A 16,978-nucleotide genomic window follows, 5' to 3' on the forward strand; every position below is an offset into this window, starting at 1 on the left:
GCTCAAATAAACAAAATCAGAAAGGAAAGAGGAGAAATAACAACAGACTCCACAGACAAACAATGGATTATAAGAGAATACTGCGAAGGACTATATGCCAGCGAAATGGATAACCTAGAGGAAATGGATAAATTCTTGGACTCCTGCAATCTCCCAAAGCTTAGTCAAGAAGAAGCAGGCAACTTGAACAGACCAATCACAAGGAAAGAGATTGAAACAGCAATCAAAATCATCCCAAAGAATAAAACCCCAGGACCAGATGGCTTTCCTGGGGAAGGCTACCAAACTTTCACAGAGGATTTAATACCTATCCTTTTCAAGCTAGTCCAAAAAATTAGGGAGCATGCAGCACTTCCTAACACATTCTACAAGGGCAACATCATGCTGATAGCAAAGCCTGAAAAGGACAGCACGAAAAAGGAGAACTACAGACCAATATCGCTGATGAACATAGATGCAAAAAGTCTGAACAAAATTTTGGCAACCTGAATTCAGCAATTCATCAAAAGGATCATACATCATGATCAAGTGGGATTCATACCAGGGACACAGGGGTGGTTCAACATCCGCAGATCAATCAATGTGATACACCACATCAACAAACTGAGGAATAAAAACCACATGATCATCTCAATAGATGCAGAGAAGGCATTTGACATGATCCAACAGCCATTTATGATAAAAACTCTGAACAAAATGGGCATAGAAGGAAACTACCTCAACATAATAAAGGCCATATATGACAAACCCACAGCCAACATCATACTCAACAGGCAAAAACTGAGCACCATTCCCCTGAAAACAGGAACGAGACAAGGATGCCCTCTATCACCAATCTTATTTAACATAGTACTGGAGGTTTTGGCCAGAGCGATTAGGCAAGAAAAAGGAATAAAAGGAATCCAAATAGGGAGGGAAGAAGTGAAACTCTCGCTGTTTGCAGACGACATGATCTTATATATAGAAAACCCCAAATAATCCATTGGAAAAATTTTAGAAGTATCAACAACTACAGCAAAGTTGCAAGGTATAAAATCAATTTACATAAATCAGTAGCATTTCTATGCTCTAATAACGAACTAACAGTAAAAGAACTCAAGAACACAATACCATTCACAATCGCAACAAAAAGAATGAAATACCTCAGGGTGAATTTAACTAAGGAAGTGAAAGACTTAGACAAAGAAAATTACAAGGCTTTTCTGAAAGAAATGGATGATAACATAAGGAGATGGAAAGACATTCCATGTATATGGATTGGAAGAATAAACATAGTGAAAATGTCCGTTCTACCTAAAGCAATCTACAGATTCAACACCATCCCAATCAGAATCCCAATGACATTCTTTACAGAAATAGAACAAAGAATCCTAAAATTCATATGGGGCAACAAAAGACCCTGAATTGCTAGAGCAATCCTGAGAGAAAAGAACACAGCTGGAGGGTATCACAACTCCTGACTTCAAAACATACTACAAAGCTACAGTAATCAAAACAGCATGGTACTGGTACAAAAACAGGTGCACAGATCAATGGAACAGAATTGAAAGCCCAGAAATAAAACCACACATCTATGGACAGCTAATGTTTGACAAAGGAGTTGAGGGCATACAATGGAGAAAAGAAAGTCTTTTCAATAAATGGTGCTGGGAAAACTGGAAAGCCACATGTGAAAGAATGAAAATTGATCATTCTTTTTCACCATTCACCAGAATAAACTCAAAATGGATCAAAGACCTAAAGCTGAGACCTGAAACCAGAAGGCTTCTAGAAGAAAATGTAGGCAGTACACTCTTTGACATCAGTATTAAAAGGATCTTTTCCGACACCATGTCTTCTCAGAGAAGGGAAACAATAGAAAGAATAAGCAAATGGGACTTCATCAGACTAAAGAGCTTCTTCAAGGCAAAGGAAAACAGGAAGGAAACAGAAAAACCAACTAACTGGGAAAAAATATTTGCAAGTAATACATCTGACAAAGGCTCAATATCCATAATATATAAAGAACTCACACAGCTTAACAACTAAAAATCAAACCACCCCATCAAAAAATGGGCAGGAGACGTGAACAGACATTTCACCAAAGAAGATATACAGATGGCCAATAGGCACATGAAAAGATGTTCATCATTGCTGTGCATCAGGCAAATGCAAATCAAAACTACAGTAAGATATCACCTTACACCCATTAGAATGACAAAAATAACTAAAACAATTAGTAACAGATGTTGGAGAGGTTATGGAGAAAAAGGAATCCTCCTACACTGCTGGTTGGAATGCAAACTGGTGCCGCCACTATGGAAAACAGTATGCAGATTCCTCAAAAAATTAAAAGTAGAGCTACCATATGATCCAGCTATCCCACTACTGTGTATCTATCCAAAGAACCTGAAATCAGCAATTCCAAAAGTCCCATGCACCCCTATGTTTATCGCAGCATTATTTACAATAGCCAAGATGTGGAAGCAACCTAAGTGCCCATGAATAGATGATTGGATAAAGAACATGTGCTATGTATATACAATGGAATACTACTCAGCCATAAAAACGAACAAAATCATCCCATTTGCAGCAACATGGATGCACCTTGAGGGAATTACGTAAAGTGAAATAAGCCAGTTAGAGAAGGACAATCTCTGTAGGACTCCACTCATATGAGGAATTTAAACATGTGGGCCAAGAGAATTGATTAGTGGCTACCAGGGAAAGGTGGGGTGGCGGCTGGGCACAAAGGGTGAAGCGGTGCACCTACAACACAACTGACAGACAGTAATGTACAACTGAAATTTCACAGATTGTAACCTATCGTTAACTCAATAAAAAAAGGCTAAAATGACAGAAGAACACAAAAGAATAACAGAGAAGTATAATAAGGATATCTATGCTCTTTGGGTAGAACTGCGTCTAAATCATATGAAACATTTTGTGGTGGGGGAACCTCAAAATTGCAAGTATTTAAGCAGATAAAATCCACCTACAGCATTTTTGTTAATGATTTTTCTTTTATGAGCAGCTGTGTTTTTTTTTCTTTATATAATTTGGTTGGGGTTGGAAGACTGGTAGAACTTGCAAACCAAAAGATACAAATCCAAAACAAGTTATTAAAGTACTGACATTCAGTACTAAGAACTCTAAGCCCTTTCTAGAATCTGTATTACCCAGAGGGCTACTAAGGGCATCCTGGAAAGTTTGACATCTTTTAAATATCATCTTCCACCCAAATAGAAGTTCCATTGTTACTTTTATGCTTCTCTAGTTTTAGATTTTGATCCCTTATAAATTCTTAAGCTCTCATCTGTCATTTTTACTTTAGGAGTATGAGGAGTTAGCATAGAGAAGAGAATCTGAGAGGAACAAGAAATGGTTGTTATTGAAGGTTGTGGCATTGAAGGACTATGGAGGGGAGGGGTTGCCAAAGACTAGTTTATTGATTTCATAACTTTGTGCAGGACAAGTTCCACCTGTAATTTCATTGTAAATTATTCCAGCAACAGGTTAAACTAGCTCGATGACTTTGCCTATATTTATTTTGCTTATAGCTTATGCCACCAATAATTAGACTCTTCCTGATGAATAATGCTTCATGAATGGCGTTGTTCCACCGGGTCCAATTATTTGTCCATTCTGCCAAGTATTTTGGCATTGGCAGCATCACAGAGCATCATAGTTGCCATGTAGATATAATTTCTGTATCTGTTGCTGCTTCTTGCTGGAATTCTCGCTCCCTGTTTGTTAAGCAGATACCCTTTAAATCACAGCTCAAGTACCACCAAACTTAGGTTCTTTTCCTTGTATTGCATTGTTTCTTGCATGTACTTCCATTTAGGTTATTGTAATATTATTGTAAATTTTGGTTTGTAGCATACTCTACTAGTTAAGAGCACAAAGTCTAGAGCAAAAATCTGACTCTACCACTTTCTGAGCTGTATGGCCTTGGGCAAGTTCCTCAACCTTCCTATGCCTCAGTTTCTTCATCTCCAAAATGTGGAAAATGAGAGTATCTATCTGTCTCATAGGGTTTTTATGAGAATAAGATGTGTTAATACATGGTAAGTGCTTAGCATGGCTCTTGGCACATTGTTAGTTCTAAATAAATGTTAGTGATACTGGTGTCTTTTCAATATGCTGTTGGCTTCTTGAAGAGAGACTGTCTTTAAAGGGGAAAAAACCTCTCATTTGTTGTGCACTTCCTGTGTACCAAGTCCTATGTTTTGCTTGTATTATCTTCAGTCTTTATAACACTGTTGCAAAGTTGGTATTATACCCAATTTGCAAGTGAAAAAAATGAGACTTGTAGAGGATATTACTTATTCAAGGATGGTCAGCAAATAAGTTGTTTGTATTCCCATCGTCTAGCAAAGTGCAGATGACATAGTTATCACTTGAGTAAAAAACTGTTGAATGAATTGGGGCTACTAGCTTGACAATTTTGACTAATTTTACATTTACTCTTACTCTTAGGTAAAAATCTTCTCTCTTTGTAGGCTTATATTAGTCAGTTATATCTGTCATTACTGTGATCTAATAAGGATTTTGATAGTTGGCAAAGTATCTATCGTCAAGTCTCTTCTTCCTCTTGAATAGCTGCAGTGTATATGTAGTCCAGCTATATGAAACTTCATTTTCTCTCCAAATCCTGATATAGTGACCTCTGTTCTAATTCTCATACCTATTTTCATGGCCTTATTCTATGCCTCACCACTCAAAGTTCTAATTTCTGAAATCTGGAATGCTGATATCTTATTTCCTTTTTTTAAAAAAAATTTATTTTACTGAAGTCATATTGGTTTATAACGTGTAATTTCAGGTGTACATTATTATATATCAGTTTCTGTAAAGACTGCATTGTGCTCACCGCCAATACTCTAGTTTTTATCTGTCACTGTATATATGTGCCATTTTATCCCTTTTCCCCTCTCCTCCTTCCCCTCTGGTAACCACTAATCTGTTCTCTTTGTCCATGTATTTGTTTATCTTCCACATATGAATAAAATCATGCAGTGCTTGTCTTTCTCTGTCTGGCTTATTTCGTTTAACATAATACCCTCAAGGTCCATCCATGTGTTGCAAATGGGACAGTTCTGTCTTTTTTTTTGGGCTGAGTAGTATTCCATTGTATATAGATACCACATCTTCTTTATCCACTCATCAGTGGGTGGACACTTGGGTTGCTTCTAGGTCTTGGCTATTGTGAATAATGCTGCAATGAACATAGAGGTACATAAATCTCTTTGTAGTGTTGATTTCATGTTCTTTGGATAAATACCCAGTAGGGGGATAGCTGGATCATATGATATTTCTATTTTTAATTTTATGAGAAATCTCCATACTGTTTTCTGTAGTCGCTGCACCAGTTTGCATTCCCACCTGTAGTATATGTGGGTTCCCCTTTCTCCACATCGTCTCCGACATTTGTTATTTTTCGTCTTGTTAATTATGGCCATTCTGACAGGTGTAAGGTGATATCTCATTGTGGTTTTGATTTGCATTGCCATAATAATGATGTTGCATATCTTTTCATGTGTCTGTTGGCCATCTGTCTATCTTCTTTGGAAAATGTCTGTTCGTATCCTCTGCCTATTTTTTGATTGGGTTGTTTGTTTTTGTTGTTGTTGAGTTGTATGAATTCTTTATATATTTTGGAGATTAACCCCCTTTTGGATATATGATTTGCAAATATTTTCTCCTAGTTTGTGGGTTGTCTTTTCATTTTGTTCATGGTTTCCTTTGTCTCACAGAAGCATTGTGTGATGCAGTTGTATTTGTTTATTTCTTTTGTTCCCCTTCCTGAGTAGACATGATATTCGAAAAGATGCTGGTAAGACTGATATCAAAGAGTATACTGCTGGGGCTGGCCCAGTGGCGCAGCGGTTAAGTGCATATGTTCTGCTTTGGCCGGACCAGGGTTTGCTGGTTTGGATCCTGGGTGCGAACCTGGCACTGCTTGGCAAGCCATGCTGTGGCAGGCATCCCACATATAAAGTGGAGGAAGATGGGCACAGATGTTAGCTCAGGGCCAGTCTTACTCAGCAAAAAGAGGAGGATTGGCAGCAGATGTTAGCTTAGGGCTAATCTTCCTCCAAAAGAAAAAAAATAAATGAAAAAAAAGTATACTGCCTATATTATTGTCTTCTAGGAATTTTAAGGTTTAAGGTGTTACATTCAAGTCTTTAATCCGTTTTGAGTTAATTTTTATGTATGGTGTAAGATAATGATCTACTTTCATTCTTTTGCATATGGCTGTCCAGTTTTCCCAGCACCATTTCCCAGCACCTTTCTCCACTGTATGTTCTTGGCTCCTTTGTCAAAAATTAGCTGTCCATAGATGAGTGGTTATATTTTTGTGCTTTCAGTGGTATTCCATTGATCTGTTTGTTTTTGTGCCACTACCATGCTATTTGGATTACTATAGGTTTGTAGTATATTTTGAAGTCAGGAATTGTGACATCTCCAGCTTTGTTCTTTTTTCTCAAGATTGCTTTGGCTATTTGGGGTCTTTTGTTTTTCCGTATGAATTTTAGGATTCTTTGTTCTATTTCTCTGAAGCATGTCATTGGGATATTGATTGGGATTGCATTGAATCTGTAGATTACTTTAGGTAATTTGGACATTTTAGCTATGTTTATTCTTCCGATCCATGAGCATGGAATATTTTTCCATTTCTTTATGTCTTCTTTGATTTCTTTCAATAATGTCTTATAGTTTTCAATGTATAGATCATTCACCTCCTTGGCTAAATTTATTCCTAGATATTTTATTCTTTTTGTTATGATTGTAAATGAAATTGTATTCTTGACTTCTCTTTCTGCTAGTTTGTTTTTATTGTATAGAAATGCAAGTAATTTTTGTAAGTTGATTTTGTACCCTGCAACTTTGGTGTAGTTGTTGACTATTTTGAATCGTTTCCTGGTGGATTCTTTAGGGTTTTCTAAAATCATGTCTTCTGCAAACAGGGAGAGTTTCATTTCTTCCTTTCCAATTTGGATTCCTTTTATTTCTTTTCTTGCCTAATTGCTCTGGCCAAATCCTCTAGTACTGTGTTAATAGGAGTGGTGAGAGTGGGCACCCTTGTCTTGTTCTCGTTCTCAGAGGGGTGGCTTTTAGTTTTGCCCATTGAGTATGATGTTGGCTGCAGGTTTGTCATATATGGCCTTTATTATCTTGAGGTGCTTTCCTTTTATACCCATTTAATTGAGAGTTTGTATCATAAATGGCTGTTGGATCTTGTCAAAAGGTTTCTCTGCATCTACTGAGGTGATCATGTGAATTTTATTCCTCATTCTCTTAATGTGGTGTGTTGCATTGATTGATGTGTGGATGTTGAACTATCCCTGTGTCCCTGTTATAAATCCCACTTGATCATGGTGTATGATCCTTTTAATGAATTGCTGTCTTCGGTTTGTCAGTATTTTGTTGAGCATTTTTGCATCTATGTTCATCAGTGGTATTGACCTGTAATTTTCCTTCTTTCTGTTCTCCTTGTTTGGTTTTGATATCAGGGTAATGTTGGCCTCGTAGAATCAGTTGGGAAGCATACTGTCTTCTTCGATTTTTTGGCACGGTTTGAGAAGGATAGTTGTTAAATCTTCTTTGAATGTTTGCTAGAATTCTTCAGAAAAGCCATGTAGTCCTGGGCTTTTGTATTTTGGGAGGTTTTTTATTACTGTTTTGGTTTCTTTACTTGTGATTGGTCTGTTCAGATTCTCTATTCTTGATTCAGTTTTGGCAGGTTGTATGAGGTTAAGAATTTATCCGTTTCTTCTAGGTTATCCAATTTATGCTCATATAGTTTTTCACAGTATTGTTTTCTAATCCTTTGTATTTCTGTAGTATCTGTTGTAATTTCTCCTCTGTCATTTCTAATTTTATTTATTTGAGCCTTCTCTCTTTTCTTGGTGGGTCTGGCTAAGGGTTTGTCAATTTTGTTTATTTTCTCAGAGAACCAGCTCTTAGGTTCAGTATTCCTTTCTACTGTTTTTTTTTTTTTTCAGTCTCTATTTCATTTATTTTGGCTGTAATTTTTATTAATTCTCTCCTTATGCTGACTTTGGGCTTTGTTCTTTTTCTCATTTTGTTAGGAGCGGTTTAAGGTTACTTATTTGAAATTTTTGTTGTGTGGTGAGGTGGGCCTGTAGTGCTATGAATTTCCCTCTTTCAACTGCTTTTGCTGCATCCCATGCATTGGTATGTTGTGTTTTCATTTTCATTTGTATCCAGGTATTTTTTACTTCTTTGATTTCTTCATTGATCTAGTGGTTGTTCAGTAGCATGTTGTTTAGTCTCCACATATTTGTGACTTTCTCAGCTTTTTTCTTGTAGTTAATTTCTGTTTTCATAGAGATGTGGTTGGAAAGATGCTTGATATAATTTCAATCTTCTTAAATTTATTGAGGGTTGCTTTGTTTGCCATCACATGGTCTATCTTTGAGAATGTTCCGTGTGCACTTAGGAGAACGTGTATTCTGCTGTTTTTGGATGGAATGCTCTTTCTATATCTATTAAGTCCATTTGATCAAGTGTTTCATTTCAGTCTACTATTTCCTTGTTGATTTTCTGTCTGCATGATCTGTCCATTGATATAAGTGGGGTGTTGAGGTCCCCTACTATTGTGTTGTTGTCAATTTCTCCCTTTAGGTCTGTTAATGGTTGTTTTGTATACTTTGGTACTCTGGTGTTGGTGCATATATATTCATAAGTGTTACATCCTCTTGGTGGAAAGTCCCTTTTCCCATTATATACTGCCCTTCTTTGTCACTCATTGTCTATTTTATCTTGAAGTCTGTGTTGTCTAATATAAGTATAGCAAGACTTGCTTTCTTTTGTTTGCCATTGCTTGTAGTATCATCTTCCATCCTTTCACTCTGAGCTTTTGTTTGTGTTTAGAGCTGAGATGTTTTTCCTGGAGGCAGCATATTGTTTGGTCTTCTTTTTTAATCTTTCCACTACTCTGTATCTGTTTTTTGTTTTGTTTTTTGTGCTGAGGAAGATTCACCCTGAGCCAACATTCATTGCCAGTCTTCCTCTTGTTTTCTTTTTCATGTGGGCTGCTGCCACAGCATGGCTGCTAACAGAGAGGTAGTGTAGTTCTGTGCCTGGGATCCTAACCCAGGCCACTGAAGTGGAGTGTGCCAAAATTAACGACTAGGCCACCAGGGCTGGCCCCAGCTCTCTATTTTTTGATTGGAGAATTCAATCCGTTTATATTTATAGTGATTGTTAATATATGAGGGCTTAATACTGACTCTCATTTTGTGGTTGTTCTATGTTTCCATTGTTTCTTTTCCTTTGTATTTCTGACTGCCATTTCGTTTTGGAGGTTTTCTGTGAACGTTTTCTTAATTTTCTCTCGCTTTTTGAATTGTACCTCTGCTCTAAGCTTTGGTTTAGTGATTACCTTGAGGTTTGTATAAAAGATCTCATAGATGAGATAGTCTGTTGTCTGAAGGCTTCTTATCTCCATTAGGTGAAGCAGGTTCCATCCTTTTCCTCTTCCCCTTTTGAGTTATTGTTGTTACAGATTATTCTTTTTTGTGTTATGAGTTTCTGGCTAAGTTGAAGTCTCTATAGTTAGTTTTGATGCTCTCCTTCCCTTTATCTTTTGAGTTATATTTACTTATTTGCTTCCCTGTTCTGAAAGAGAACTGGAGTTTTCTGATTTTGTCTGTCTATTTATCTGCTTGCTCAAAGCTTTGTAGACCTTTGCCTTTTTGTGTCAGGTATGAGGGCATCCTTGACCAGTTCTTGTAGGGGAGGTCTAGTAGCGATGAACTCCTTCAACTTTTGTTTATCTGTGAAAGCTTGTATTTCCATCATATCTAAAGGATAGTTTCATTGGATAGAGTATCCTTGGGTGAAAGTTTTTGTCTTTCAGTATTTTTAATATATCATTCCATTGTATCCTAGCCTGTAAGGTTTCTGCTGAGAAATCCACTAAAAGCTTGATGGGGTTCCTTTGTAGGTTATTTTCTTCCATCTTGCTGCTCTTAATATTTTTTCTTTGTCATTGACTTTTGCCAGTTTTACTATTATATGCCTTGGAGAAGGTCTCTTAGCATTGATGTAATAAGGCATTCTATTGGCTTCATGTATTTCTAAGCTTGGTTCTTCCCCAGGTTTAGGAAATTCTCAGCTATTATTTCTTTATTAAGCTCTCTGCTTCTTTCTCCCCTTTTTCTTCCTCTGGAATACCTATAATGCTTATTTTGCTTTTCCTAGTTGAGTGAGATATTTCTCGAAGAATTCCTTCATTTTTTAGAAATCTTAGATCTCTCCTACACTTGAGGCATTTGTGTGTTTCTGTCCTCTAAATCACTAATTATTTCTTCCATAACATCAGTTCTATTTTTTAAAGGATTCTAGATTATTTTTTATTTCTTTGTTTTTCACATCCAGAATTTATGCTTGTTCTTTTTTTTTTTTATAGTTTCAATCTCTTTGGTGAAGCATTCCCTCTTCTCATTAATTTTATTCCTGAGTTCATTGAACTATCTTTTGAGTTTTTTTGTAACTCATTGATTTTCAATATGAGAGCTATTTTCAATTCTCTGTCATTTAGATTGTAAATTTCTGTGACTTCAGGGTTGGTTGATGAACTAATTTTTTGCCAGACCATTTGTGGTAGTATCAGGTCACAGATTTTATCTGCTACTACTTGGGAGAAGCAGGAGCTATGTTTCTGATCCCACTGCATCTCCTGAAAGTTGTGGGGTATTTATGGGTGGTTGTGCTAACCAGGAGAGTGTTCACCTGGGCATGAAGATCTGCTGCTGCCTCTTTTCATGGTTGTGCCAGATTCTGTGCCTGGTGGGTGGGTTCATAACGCCATCCGAGCCTGGGCGGTTCCTTGGGAACCACAGTGGCTGGTTGGTTTTCCAGAAATGATTTGTATATCCTTCTTTAGTAGAGAAATTAGTCCCTTATAATTTGTCGCTGATATTGTTTTCGCATGTTGTTGTTTGCCTTTTGACTAAGTTTATTTATTTATTCCTTGTAGAAATGTTTTGTTTGTATGTAGTTGAATTGATCAGTTTTTTCTATGACTTTTGAGTTTTGCATCCTTCTTGGAGAGACTTTTCCTGCTTTGAGGTTATAAAACATATTAACTCCTGTTTTCTCTTAGTTTTCATCATTTAACTTTTTTGTGTGTGTGGTCATAATAACTTACAATGTAGTGAAGTTTTTGTACATTATTATTTGTCACACACCACATAAGTATGCCCCTTCACCCTTGTGCCCACCCTCCACCCCCCTTCCCCTGGTAGCCACTAATTTGTTCTCTTTGTCTATAAATTTGTTTATATTGCACGTATGAGTGAAATCATATAGTGTTTGTCTTTCTCCATCTGACTTCTTTTGCTTAACATGATGCCCTCAAGGTTCATCCATGTGGTTGCGAATGGGATGATTTCATCCTTTTTTATTGCTGAGTAGTATTCCGTTATGTATATATACACCATGTCTTCTTTATCCAGTCATCACTTGATGGGCACTTGGGTTGCTTCCTTGTCTTGGCTACTGTGAATAATGCTGCAGTGGACATAGGGGTGCATTAGTCTCTTTGATTTGTTGATTTCAAGTTCTTTGGGTAAATACCCAGTAGTGGGATGGCTGGGTCATATGGTATTTCTATTTTTAATTTTTTGATAAATCTCCATACTGTTTTCCAAAGTGGCTGCACCAGTTTCCATTCTCACCATCGGTGGATGAGGGTGATTAGTCATGTTGAGCCTCTTTTCATGTGCCTATTGACCATCTGTGTATCTTCTTTGGAAAAATATGTGTTCATATCTTCTGCCCATTTTTTTGTAGTTCGTGTCAGTTCTTTATATATTATGGAGATTAACCCCTTATTGGATATATGATTTGCAAATATTTCCTCCCTGTTTGTGTGTTATTTTTTCATTTTGATCTTGGTTTCCTTTGCCTTCCAGAAGCCCTGTAGTCTGACGAAGTCTCATTTGTTTATTTTTTCTTTTTGTCTCCCTTGTCTGAGTAGACATGGTATTTGAAAAGTCTGATGTCAAAGAGTGTACTGCCTATATTTTCTTCCAGAAGTTTTATGTTTTCAGCTCTTACCTTCAAGTCTTTGGTCTGCTTTGAGTCTATTTTTGTGCATGGGGAAAGATAATGGCCTACTTTCATTCTTTTGCACATGGCTGTCCAGGTTTCCCAGCACCATTTATTGAAGAGGCTTTCCTTTCTCCATTGTATGTTCTTGGCTCCTTTGTTGAAGATTAGCTGTCCATAGATCTGTGGGTTTATTTCTGGGCTTTCAGTTCTGTTCCATTTATCTGTGTGTCTGTTCTTGTACCAGTACCATGCTGTTTGGATTGCTATAGCTTTGTAGTATATGTTGAAGTCAGGGATTGCGATTCCACCGGCTTTATTCTTATTTCTCAGGATTGCTACGTGGAGTCTTTTGCCTCATATGAATTTTAAGATTCTTTGTTGTATTTCTGTGAAGAATGTTATTGGGATCCTGATTGGGATTACATTGACTCTGTAGATTGCTTTAGGTAGTATGGATATTTTAACTATGTTTATTCTTCCAATCCATGTGCATGGAATATCTTTCCATTTCTTTGTGTCACTATCAATTTCTTTCAGTACTGTCTTCTAGTTTTCTTTGTATAGGTCTTTCATCTCCTTGGTTAAATTTATTCCTAGATATTTTATTCTTTTTGTTGCGATTGTAAATGGGCTTATGTTGTTGAGTTCTTGTTCTGTTAGTTCGTTGTTATAGAAATGCTGTTGATTTTTGTAAGTTGACTTTGTACCCTACAACTTTGCTGTAATTGTTGATTGTTTCGAATAGTGTTCCAGTGGATTCTTTAGGGTTTTCTATATATAAAATCATGTCATCTACAAACAGCGTGAGTTTTACTTCTTCACTCCCTATTTGGATTCCTTTTATTTCTTTTTCTTGCCTAATTGCTCTGGCCAAAACCTCTAGTACTGTGTTGAATAAGAGTGGTCAGAGTGGGCACTGATTTAATTTTTTATGTTTAAATCTTTATTCCATTCCTTCTAAAATTAATTTGAGGGTTTGGAATCCTGCTTAGTTTCCTTCTTTCTTTTTTCCCTTTAGATGGCTATCCAGTGTCCCTATGTCACTTATTGGATAATATCATCCCATACCATCTCCCCCTCTCCTGCCCCACTGAATGTTACTTGAATCAAGTATTGCATATTTTTATCTGTTTCTTGATTGACCAGTTTGTTTGTTAACATCCTTTATGAGACTTTTCATTACTTATTTGTATACTTTTATATCATAGAGGGCTAATGTCCTTACCTTGTTGTTATTTTTCAAGTTTCTTTTTGTTTTTGCATGTTGATTACTACCTATGAATTTTAGAATTAGTTTCTCTGTTTTTGTAAACATCTTATTGTTATTACTATTGTTTTTTTGGTAACTGGCAAACTATTTAAAAGACTTACCTCTGCCAGCATTTCTCCTAGTGGATCTTTAACATTGGTCTTATGAGAATGCTTCCTCTAAAGAGAATTTCATGTGAAATATTTTTGAGAAATGCTGCATGTTATAACTCCTCTATAGGATTCACAGTATACAGTAATATATCAAAAGTTCTCAAAAGTTTAGCAGTAAAGAAATCTGGCTTAACTTTTAAACTGAGTTTCCCAGACTTGTTGGATCCTGAATCTTTATTTTCATACAGAATGTTCCTGCAGGATATTCTGTAGAATATATATTGGAAAACATTGAGCTATCATTATGTCTTCTTCATCTACAGTTCATAACTCACTGTAATCTGGCTACAATCCCCCAGTCAGTTTCTCTTAAAACTATTCTTGACAGGGGTGATCGTGTATTTTTGTCACCAAACTCAATGGATATTTTTTAATTCATTTTGAAACTTGACCTTTATGGATTTTCAACTTTTTTATCATCCATCTTTTGATGCTTTCTTCTTTCTTGGCTTTGGTGAAAAATTATTCTCTTGCTTTTCCTCCTTCCTCTTTTGTCTCCTTTCTGTCTAGTCTACATGCTTTGCCCTCTGCTTTCTGTCTAGGATTTGGCACTGTGGCACTCTTGCTGTATATTTGCTGATGACTCCTGTATCTGTATTCACAGCACACTCCTCTTTTCTTAAGCTTCAAACATCTGTTTTCACTTGTGTTTGATAGACTTTCCATTTGGCTTATCTCATACGCCCAACACAAAAACAAGAATCTCTGCTGGCCAGAATAGTGTCTTTGTGTGAATCAGTGTCTTGTAGCCCATATAGCCTTTGGCACTCAGAGCTCAGGCTGGATTTCACCCTCTACTTTTCCCCTTGGTATGATGCAGTCTGCATAACTGTACACGTGTACTTGCCTGTAGTTCTTGAATTTGTCTCTCCTCTTCTCCCCCTGCTTGCTGCCTGAATTCAGGTTCTTAGGTTTTTGGTCTAACCTTGTCTTTATTCTTTCTATTTCCTTATCTTTATATTTTCTCCTTTTAGGTCATCATTCTGAATTGGAACTCTGGTTAACTCGCCCAGTTAATGTCCTTAATTATTTCCCATTACTTTTCATGTACAATTGAATGCCTTAGTATTGCACACAAGAATTTTCCTAATCTGGGCCTTGTCTACATTTCCACACTTCACGAAGTTGCTTACTGCCTCTAGTTTGCCCTGCTCTCTTAAGCTTCTGGGCCTTAGCACATGCTGTTCCTTGAGTAGTGTCTTCTCATTACCCTTGTCTGATTGGCTAATTCCTGTTGTTCTCCAGGGCTTTTGTCAAGTGTTGCCTTTTCTGGGAATCCTTCCCTGATCTCTGTAGTCCTGGTTAGATGTTCTTCCTTTGTTCGCTCATGCATGGTTTTGTCATGCATAGCAGTTGTGTTTGTACTGTGTAGAATTTATCTGCTTGTCTACTGGTTAAGTTAGAGCTCCTGAGAGCATAGATTATATTTTCAATTCCTGTTCCTCTAGGCTCTAGGGCCGCAGTTTTAAATTATACTCCTAAGATCCTTTAGGTGTTTTCTGAAGTTTTTCTGGGCTCTTTATCCTTTTCTTGGTTCCCCTACCTGTCCATCCCACCCCTCAGTATCTTTTTAATGTTTGTTATTCATCCAAGATTTTGTTTGTTCAAAGAAATGTTTTGTGTCTAAATGAAAGAAAGAAGGAAGGGAAAAAAAGAGAGGAAAGGAATGAAAGAGAGAAAGATGAAAGAAAGAAAGAAGAAAAGAAAAAGCTTGGTTTTGAGACTTAACATAATGCTTAGAACAGTAGGCAATGGAGAAATATGGTTGATTAATCGATTTAGACATCTGCTTTGATAGACTGATATTGAAATGACCAGCATTATCAACCGATCATATCAGTTTATGCCCCTTTCCTCTAACATACCACAGTTGTTTTAAATTTAAATTTTCTTTATCATACTACTTGCTCTGCCTGATGTTTCCTTTTCTTTGAAGAGGTGCTTAATACATTTTTACGGAGTTAATTAATGGGATTGAATTTGACTTGATAAAATGATTTTTTATTGTTGTTATCAGCTCACCTGAAAGATCAGCTTTTTTGGTACAACTTTCCTATGAGTTTACTTTATAAACCAAAGGAAAAAAGAACAATTTTCAATTAGTCTATTTTGGGTTTATTGATGAACCATAATTTATCTTACCTAGGCTAACTCATGTGGTTACTGCTAACATTTGTTCAACTAAGTAATTTGTAAAATTGTTGTCAAACTGATGTAATGTTGGTCTTTTTCAGCTTGTGAAGCTTTGTATTGCGATGATTGATACCGGAAAAGCCTTTTGTGTTGCAAATAAACAATTCATGAATGGGATTCGAGACCTGGCACAGTATTCTAGTAATGATGCTGTAGTTGAGGTTAGTATTATTAAAATTAATTAAAATGATAAATGCAACAAGACATTAAAGAATTATGCGTCATTTACCTTATTGATAGTTACAGTCGTTATTAAAATTAGAAGTAGAAAAGCTATCACCATAAGTGTTGTCTTGTAAAATTTTGTTTTCTTGGATAGTTAGAAGTTGATGTTGATTTGCATTGTCAGTGTAAGTTTACGTGCTGCTAGGTGAGCTGAAGCATGGGAAAGAGGGTGTGAGCAGAGAGAGCAGGATGTATTTACTGGCAGCTGCTTCTGGGGCAAGCAGAGAGCATTAACCTAAGAATAGTATCTAACTGTACGTAAAGGGGGCTGCATAGGAAAGTTCTGGTCAGCTAGCTATGCTGGCTTAACTTAGACCCCTTGCTGTACTATGTGGTATTTTGATATTTCTTTCATGAGGAATAATAACTGGTGAAGAAATGGGTGTAGTTTGATGATTATTTGATGCATAGATGCTTAGATAGTCACAGACTTGATACACTCAATTTTACCTTTATGCTCATGTATGCCATTCCTATTTGTTAGCAGAGTACCGTTGATATGGCAGTACTAATTTTTTTTTTTTTTTTACTATTCTAGTGTTTTATGTTACTACATAGACTTGACCTTTCTACAGAGCATGCCCATGAGGTAGTGAGATTGTCCTTGGAAATAAATGTATTTTACAATGGAACTTGATCTTGCTATTAGAAATGCTGTAGTAACATTTTTATGTCCTATTTTTGAGGCTTTTTAAATGACTTGGTTTTCTTTTGGTTTCTTTCTTATAGACCAGTTTGACCAAGTTTTCTGACAGTCTTCAAGAAATGATAAATTTTCACACAGTAAGTGTCAGTAAGTAGGTGTTATTATGACCATGTTAATATTTTAGTACTTTTCTTAAGTGGCAGTGTATTATAAAATTACTAAAGTTGGAATTCAGTGACTTTGATTTACCAACAACTTTTTAGTCGAGTCAACCTAAAATGTGTGTGTGTGTGTGTGAGAGAGAGAGAGAAAGAGAGAGAGAGAGTATATACATTTTATTTCCCATTCTAAAATAGTGAACTTAAGTATACACCCATAAAAGCTATTTTTCCCTTTAAGTAGTGCCTTTGTAAGTTTTTAAGC

General features: G+C 36.4%; 1 protein-coding gene across 4 annotated transcripts in view; it reads left to right on the forward strand.

Moving 5' to 3' along the window:
- ACAP2 (ArfGAP with coiled-coil, ankyrin repeat and PH domains 2) overlaps window positions 1-16,978 on the forward strand; it is a 144,226-nt gene that overhangs the window by 55,936 nt on the left and 71,312 nt on the right. For all 4 annotated transcript variants that reach the window (XM_070509147.1, XM_070509149.1, XM_070509148.1 and 1 more), the window contains exons 3-4: window positions 15,726-15,845; window positions 16,639-16,692. In XM_070509147.1, the coding sequence (XP_070365248.1) occupies window positions 15,726-15,845; window positions 16,639-16,692 (174 nt within the window). The remainder of the gene's footprint in view (window positions 1-15,725; window positions 15,846-16,638; window positions 16,693-16,978) is intronic.

The sequence above is a fragment of the Equus asinus genome, chromosome 5 (genome assembly GCF_041296235.1).
Source record: "Equus asinus isolate D_3611 breed Donkey chromosome 5, EquAss-T2T_v2, whole genome shotgun sequence".
Lineage (NCBI taxonomy): Eukaryota > Metazoa > Chordata > Mammalia > Perissodactyla > Equidae > Equus > Equus asinus.